Here is an 8,328-nt window from a genome sequence, read left to right as displayed (position 1 = left end):
ACAGTGGCTTTCCGTCCCGTCGGCTCCCCGCAAAAAGTCTGCGAAGATCTCCGTGCTACATCAAGCCGTCCCCACCAGCAGCAGCGTGGTGGCAAAGTTGATCATGACCATCAATTCCTTCATCAACGTTCACAACACTCCTCGATAAATTCGCAATTTTTAGCACCACCGAGACGGAAGCGATAAAGACGAAGAGAAAGTAGCCGTACTTCACTCCCTGTTCCCTCCTTAGAACATCGAAGCAAGCGAGCTGGCCTGGGATTACTGTTCTCCATCCTCCATTGACTTGTCAGCTAAAAAATGGAAAGTTGCATCGCTAGAGATAATGGAAGACGATCTATGGACGCCGATGGCTTTAAAGGCAGTTTCATGGAGCTATTGATTGAGAAAGATGATGACAGAGAACACGCAAACGAGAAAAATGAGGAGGTTGGTTTTGTTTTATTCCCTACCAGTCGTTCTATCTCTGTTTCTTCCTCAACATCAAAAGTTCAGATGCTCTGTTTTGGTGGAGAAGAAGACGATGACAATGCTGGGGTAGTTTCTGTTGATCATAACTGCAAGCCCAGAACTAGAATGGTATGTTCATCTTCTTCTTCTCTTTAACTCGAGAGTTTGCTAATTTTGATTGATGGGAAAGTGAAGAAAACAGTGCCCTCCATCGGAATGGGAGGAGGATGTGCCAAGTTTGGTTCTTCCATGTCCACCTGTAGTAAGCGCAAGAAGACAAAGGTGGACGCTTTACCTGTTTCCAGAACTGCTCAGGTGGGCTTCTGAAATTTAATTTTAATAATACATTACTATTAAATAGAATTGTATCTTATTGTATAAGGAGTTGAGATTGTCATTAGATGGGGAAAGAGAAGCTGGGCTCGCATGTCAGAGCTCTGCAACAGCTTGTCTCTCCCATTGGCAAGGTCGGTGTTTTTCTTCACCCACGTATTCGAAGAATTAAAAATGTAATTTTTTTTCTTCTTCGGAGGAACAGAGATTGGAAAAATTATAACTTGAAGCGGTTCATATGAATTGCAACTTGTTTTTCTCTGATTTCAGTCGGATACGGCGTCTGTTCTTCAGGAAGCTTTTGGATACATTAGGTTTCTTCATGATCAAGTAAAGGTCTTGCTCCTCTCTCTGTATCGAGTCACCAGTCACTTGGCACTGTTAAGAACTTGATCGCACGAGTGCATTTATATTGGTTTTTTAATCATTCTAAAAAAAAAGTGAATCTTTTTAAAGCAAATAGTCTCTTTTTTTTCCTTTCATGTTACTGTTTTCATTGACAGGTGCTGAGCTCTGCATACATGGAAGAAGAACCAGAGTCAGCAATGGAGTCGGATTGGAGAGAAGGGTATTTAAGGAAGAGAGGACTCTGTTTAGTCCCTGTCTCGAGAACGGTGATAATGGCGGAAAGCAACAGCGCTGATATGTGGGCACAGACCAGTGCTCTCAACATGGAGAGAAACGCCGCCATCTCTCTGGCGAGCTCCAAGCCCTAAGCCTCTTACTAGCTAATATTAAACCATCGGCCTGCTCTCTCTTTTTGCCCATCTCTCTCTCTCTGTTTAATTTTTTGTCATCACTTGAGCTTGCAGAAGCAAAGAGGAGAGGACATGGATGGCTTTGGCTCTATACATGTACAAGGTCTTTTTTGGAATATTTACATACCTAGCACGCAAATCTTATGTATTTACAAACTCACACCTAAACTTACATATTTACATGCATAGCACTTTGGTGCTTTAAGTCTATGCATGAAAAGAAGTCCTAATAGTGTCATTTTTGAATTTTGATATGTGATATTAAAGATTTCATTGCTATGTGTGTAAATAAGAATGTTTAGACGTTTAAATGACCCTTTATTAGGAATAAAGCAATGTTTTTATTTATAATTTATATTAGTATATTCAAAATAAATATAACAGTCCAAAGCATAAAGTCTAAATATATGAATCTAGTTTGAAAAGGGTACTATAATTAGAGTAGATAAGCCAAATAAGATCAGCTTCTCCATTCTATCATCTAGAATAACACAAGAAAGTGCTTTTTGGTAGATTTACATACATCAGCAAAATTTTTAGAGCAAAAATTGAAGTAAATTCCCCACAAAATAAGATATTAAATATTGCATTAATACAACTAAATTGCGATTTCATTTCATATGAAAAATAGAGGTCTGCATGAGCTAAAGTTGATCTAGTTGAGGCATTGTTCAAATTGGTTCATCAAATTTCGAGCCAAAGATGAGCGAGCTATTATCAAATTTTGTTTCCATCATGTAAAATGGGCTACATCAATGGCCATTAAATGCATTGCATGCAAGATAATTTGTAATGGCAAAGTGATATGGTAACGTTTTAGAATCATATGGACCTAGAAACAGAGTAACATAGGACTAGAATTTTAGGATTGGGCAGACTAATTAAAATGATTCTTTTATATGGATGTGAGATATAAGATTTTGCCTGTCTTTGAATAGGAGAATATAATATTACTGGAATAAAGGTTATAGAGTTGATTTCTATTAGATGATTGATAACAAATGTAGCAACAACTCGATTGTGAAGGGTGGGGATTAAATGATGGAGATTAGATGACAATGTCGTCGATAGCGATTAGGCAATGACAATGGGGATTTGACAATGGTGGCTGATAGATGGTGGTTTAATGGCATTGACAATCATGCTCTTGTGGTTCAACGACAGTGGTTGAGCGTTGATAGTATGTTGGCAGTGGCGGTGGTCTATTTACTATGGTCTATTTACTATAGTAGGTACCAATCAATAGTGGTCCTTCAGGGATGCCTATTCAATGAGATATGTGAGATAAATTATTGATAATTTACTTGTCAAAATTCATATTTATCATTATTAATTATATTATTTTGTGACAAAAAAATAATCATAGAAGGAGAAGAAGTACAAAATATAAAGAAGTGTCACAGCTCCTTGGTAGTCAGCGCTACTATGCTATGAAGAATGACGAGGGACCCAATGCATGAGAAAATATTGAAGATTTTTGGTGTTAGAAGGATCAGAAGATCCAAATGACATGCCTTAGAGCTGCGTTGCCACATTAAAGCTTTGCAGTTCTACATTGAAGTGATGTAATGCCAATATAGAAGTGCTGTGATGCTGAAGACCAAACACGACACGATGCCCCTTGTCATTCAATTTGGAAGGAATTTTTTAGAGTCGATTGGGGTAGCATAAATTATCCGAAGATACAGCTGTGAAGTTCTTTAAGAAAAAAAATATTCAAAAGATTATTGTGGCTAGTATATATATATATATATATTTGAAAAAGTTAGAACGTAGTTTTCTAGCAGCCATTGCATGTAGCTAGGTTTGGTGGGAAAATGTCGGTTTCAATTGTAACTTTTTGAGAACGTAAGCAAACTGTTGTTTTGCCAAACAAAAAAAAACTGCAGTGCGACGTCATACTGCCACTGCACCGCCACCCAAAATGCATCCTTGGAGAGTGAGCGAGCGGGTTTAGTTGTGTATGTGTATGATTGAGAATCCCAAGTGGGAGAGAGGTGAAAGCTATTGGTGGAGTAAGAGCGCATAGCTAAAATTTTATACTTCATTTATATTTTTCATATCTTCTTACTCTTATATTCATCTTCTATTTTATCTTTGTTGGAAGTATATTTTGAAATTATTATTTTATGAAGACTTAATTTTACTTTTATTCCTAGTTCTTGGTGTTGCCAACTTGTTTCACTTAATACAATAGTTTGCTATTTTTTATTATAATTAGAATTATTTGATACTTCTTATGCTTAATTTTGTTGCTCGTATGATCAATGTTCAATTTAACGTGTCTAGCATTAAAGGATACTGGAAGAATTATTTGTTGCTACGGTAAGATATACCAACAAGTAATAATCGAGATAAAAATTTACTCAGCTAATGCTTGCTATCCCTTAAGAGTGGAACTTAATGCAATCGTTTGGTTTTAATTCATATAGGAATATGATGAATTAATCAATAAGGTTATAATTTTTAAGCTATCAAAAGAGATTAAAAGATATACTAACTCTTAATTGGCAATCATCTGTTATATAATACAACTTTCATTTTTAATGTGATATGTTAATGAACCATAAATTCAAAAATGATGTCTCACTTCTTTAAAATTTAGAATATATTTTGAATAATTAATATCCTAGAAAATTTAGTGAAGGATTAGAAAGTAAAACTTTTTTTTATTGGTTGAACAAAAATTAAGGAAATAAGATTAGTAATTAACCTATCAAAATTTTATTTGTGATCATCCTGAGAATGTGACTTGTCATAATATTTAATTGTGCAATGTGTGTGCTTACATACCTTGTATGTCAGTCAATGGTGATCAGATAATAGTGATCCAATAGCGGTGGTTTGACAATGGTAGAGACTGTAAATTGATAGTGGTTTGCCAGTTGTAAATGTTAAGAGATGGTGGTTTGACGTGGTGGATCAACATTGACAAAGGCGGTAAATCAACAGAGGTCTAGCATATGTGGTAGCTAGGTGATGGTGGTCTGATAGTTGTGGTAATTAAGTGGTAATAATTTGATGACAATAACAACCATGGTGACAAAATGACGGTGGCCTAATGAAGGTGATTCAGTAGTGATAATTACGGTGACTACGAGAAGACCGTGGCTGGGTGTTAGTGATTGCCACCAAATAATGATCGATTGACAGTGTCATCGAGAACCATTGAAAATAAGCAAACTAGTGGTAGCGGCGGCGAAAACTAGACGGCGACACGGCAAAGATGATGGCAATTGGGCGATGATGAAGCCCGAGGATCCTCATGAGCTTGAAGCTCCCTAGAGTAATTCTTCTCAAAGTCAAGGTTTCCATTTATGAGGAGAGTAAAGATCTATTTATAGATTTTTTGTGACATTCTTCATAAATATTTAAGTGGTAATAATCCTAAAACAATAACAACAGTAGTGACCAGATGATGGTGATCTGACAATAATATTTCAGTTGTGACAATTGCAGTGATGGCCGGCATGGTGGTAGGGATGACCACCGAACAATGTTGGTCTGACAATGACAATTTGGTGACAGTGACAATGAAAACAATTAAGCGAAAGTGGTCTGGTGGGAGTGGCGGTAGCAAAAACAAGGAAACAATAATGTCAGTTAGGCAATGATGAAGCTCGGGAATCCTCAAGAGTTTAGATCTCTGATTTTCCGTTGATGAAGATATTGGAGGTCTACTTATAAATTTTGAGTAACATTCTTCATAAATATTTAAGTGGTAACAATCCGACGATAATAACAAAATTTGGTGACGAGACAAATCTTGTTTGACAAAGATGATTCAATAGTGACAATTACGATGGTGGACATGAGACTGTGGCTTGGTGGTATCGATGGCCACCGATTGATGGTGGTCAAACAGTGGCAATTTGGTGATAGTGATACAAGAACAGTCACGCGAAAGCGGTATGGTGGTAGCGGTAGTGGCAACAATATGGCCTTGCATCAACAACAATCGTAGTTGGGTGATGATAAAGCTTGAGAATCCTTAAGAGCTTGGAGCTCCCTTGATTTATTCTTCTCAAGGTCTAGGTTTCTTGTTTATGAAGAGAGTATAAGTCTATTTATATTTTTTGAGTGATTTTCTTCATAAATATTTAAGTGTTAATAATCCGACGACAATAACAACAGTGGTGGCCAGATGACAGTGGGCTGAGAAAAGTGATTTAGTAGTGACAATTATCGCGGCAGCCAGGAGATTGTGGGCTGGTGGAGCGATGGCTACTAAACGATGGTGGTCCGGAAGTGGCGATTTGGTGACAATGACAGCGAGAACAATCGAGCAAAAGTGACCTGGTGCTAGTGGCAGTGGCAACCAGACTTCAATACAACAACTATGATGCCAATTGGGGGATGATGAAGCTCGGGAATCCTCAAGAGCTTGGAGCTTCCTCGAGTCATTCTTATCAAAATTCAAGTTTCCCATTTTTTATGAGTAGAAATATATCTATAGATTTTGAGTGACTTTCTTCAAAACTATTGAAGTGATAAAAATACGAAAAAAAATAACAACAGTGGTGACTGGATGACCGTGTTCTGACAATAGTGATTCAGTATTGAAAATTACGGTGGCAGCCAGTAGATTGTGGTCTGATGGTGGCGATGGCCATCGAACGATTGTAGTCTGGCAGTGACGATTTGGTGAAACTAATATTGAGAACAGTTGAGCAAAAGCAGTTTAGTGGTAGAGGCGGTGGCAACCAAACGACGACATGATAACAACAATGGCAGTTGGGTGATAATGAAGCTTGGGAATCCTCAAGAGCTTAGAGCTCCCTCACGTCGTTTTTCTCAAAGTCCAAGTTTCCCGTTTATGAAGAGAGTAGAAGCCTATTTATAGATTTTGAGTGACATTCGCCATAAATATTGCTTAAATTCAAACCACCCAATGTATCATCGAATGGCTCAGAGTGATCCTCATGATCACATAATATTTTTGGAATATTTGAGCGCCTTAATGATATCATAATTTGACGATTTTTTACTCGTTAGTTTTGTCTGATTAAGATGTTTAATTATATGATAAGCTTGTCCAATTTAAAGATTAGTTAGTCTCCCTATTGATGTGGTGAGATTTTTACCCATACTCCAAATGTTCTATTATCTTTGCTCATTTTGTTTCTTAAAACCTCTGGTCTGAAGATGCATCAAGATTCATGCGTGATCAATAGAATTTTCTTGATGACATGTCAAACTTTTTCCCATTGTAATCTGCTTTTAAGATTCATAATTAATGGTATATATTTTACATGGACTTTTCTTAAAATATAGTTGCCACAATTTTTGAAAGCAAAAATTAATGAATAATAAATATATCTTCATGTTTCAATTGTTTTACAAATGAGTTATGAAATTTTATTCAAAAATAAAATGAAGAACCTCAAAAAAGGAAGCAAAGCCAAATATCTGGTCTTTGAATTATATAAGAAAAATATCGGTTGGTATAACGCAGATCATGAGATGTTCATATGAATGATAGAATGAAATGTTGTAGCTAGCTCAAATCGTAACCCAACAAGTTTCTTACTGCACTGATTATAAAAATATGAATATATTTATTCTTTTTTAAATAAAAATATTCCAAGATCTTAAACATAACAAAACATTTAATTATTTATTTAAACACCACAAGAGTTAGCCATAAGAGTTGACAGCTGATCAAAGCTGTGATAGAACATTCACCATAGCCTCACGAGGCTTATACTTCACCTCCAAAGGAACCAACTTTGGCAGCGTAAGCCCCTCCCCTTCACTCAAATCAATCATTTCTTCTCCAACTCTCTCCCACTCAAAACACTGAACCAGAGCTCCAAGCGTCAAGCCCAACACTCGGTTCGCCATCCCTTCTCCCGGGCACCTTCTTCTTCCCGAACCGAAGGGAAAGAACTTAAAACCTTCTGCTACTTCTTCTTCATCGAACCTCTCAGGCCTGAAACTCTCCGCCTCTTTCCACAGCTTCGGATCTCTCTGAATCGCATAAACATTTATTATCAGCATCGTGCCGCTTGCAATTTGGCGACCCTCTACAGTGCAGTTTGCGGATGAATGGTGTGGGAGTAAGAGTGGACCCGCTGGATATAGTCTGAGAGTTTCTTTGATTATGTTTTGAAGGTAGGGAAGATGAGGGAGATCTGAATCTGTGATCAGACGGTCATGTCCTACGTGAAAATCTATCTCATCTCTAACCTTTTTTAATGTGTTGGGATGGTTCAGGAGAAGAGAGAGCGCCCATTCCATGGTCACGGATGTAGTGTCTGTTCCAGCTGCAATTAAAGCCTGTTCAAAATGATTGATATGGTTAATAAGTACAATTTATGTTTGCAAGACAAAAACTTAAAACCGAAATTTACAAACATATCTCACATTTCTTCTCTATTTACAAACATAAAACAGAAATTTACAAACATATCTCACATTTCTTCTCTATTTACAAACATAAAACAGAAATTTACAAACATATCTCACATTTCTTCTCTATTTACAAACATATCCAACACTCAAAGTTTAATTGATATTTGTACTTGTAGCACCTAGGTGTCATAATCTTAAGCATGAAATTATATATTACATTTTCAAAAAGGAAAACTGATAAATTATTTGAAAATTTTCATCTTTGCCCCTGATATAGAATTATAATAATGATGTACAATTTTTTACCCACCTTACATACTATGCCCTTAATCACACCGACTAAGCAAATTACAATTATCTTAAATAAAATCTATTTCATTGAAAACAAATTAATGAATCCATAAGTTTGCATATATATATGCATATATATATA

The 8,328-nt window shown here is 36.5% G+C and overlaps 2 protein-coding genes across 2 annotated transcripts in view; one reads left to right on the top strand and one right to left on the bottom strand.

Annotated features, from left to right (window-relative positions):
- The first annotated feature begins 339 nt into the window (after window positions 1–339).
- Window positions 340–1,696, top strand: LOC110029396 (transcription factor bHLH113-like). The gene is made up of 5 exons (XM_020731673.1): window positions 340–579; window positions 646–765; window positions 852–917; window positions 1,054–1,119; window positions 1,287–1,696. The coding sequence occupies exons 1-5, from the start codon at window positions 340–342 to the stop codon at window positions 1,497–1,499; spliced, it is 705 nt and encodes a 234-aa protein (XP_020587332.1). The 3' UTR covers window positions 1,500–1,696.
- A 5,506-nt stretch (window positions 1,697–7,202) lies between these two features.
- The window catches only part of LOC110029395 (isoflavone 3'-hydroxylase-like), a 3,213-nt gene continuing 2,087 nt past the window's right edge, over window positions 7,203–8,328 (bottom strand). Inside the window, exon 3 of the mRNA XM_020731671.1 lies at window positions 7,203–7,820. Within this exon, the coding sequence (XP_020587330.1) occupies window positions 7,203–7,820 (618 nt within the window). The remainder of the gene's footprint in view (window positions 7,821–8,328) is intronic.

This window comes from Phalaenopsis equestris, unplaced genomic scaffold (assembly GCF_001263595.1).
Source record: "Phalaenopsis equestris unplaced genomic scaffold, ASM126359v1 Scaffold000570, whole genome shotgun sequence".
Taxonomy (NCBI): domain Eukaryota; kingdom Viridiplantae; phylum Streptophyta; class Magnoliopsida; order Asparagales; family Orchidaceae; genus Phalaenopsis; species Phalaenopsis equestris.
Note: the sequence above shows the minus strand (reverse complement) of the source record. Positions and strands in the feature narration are given on the sequence as shown.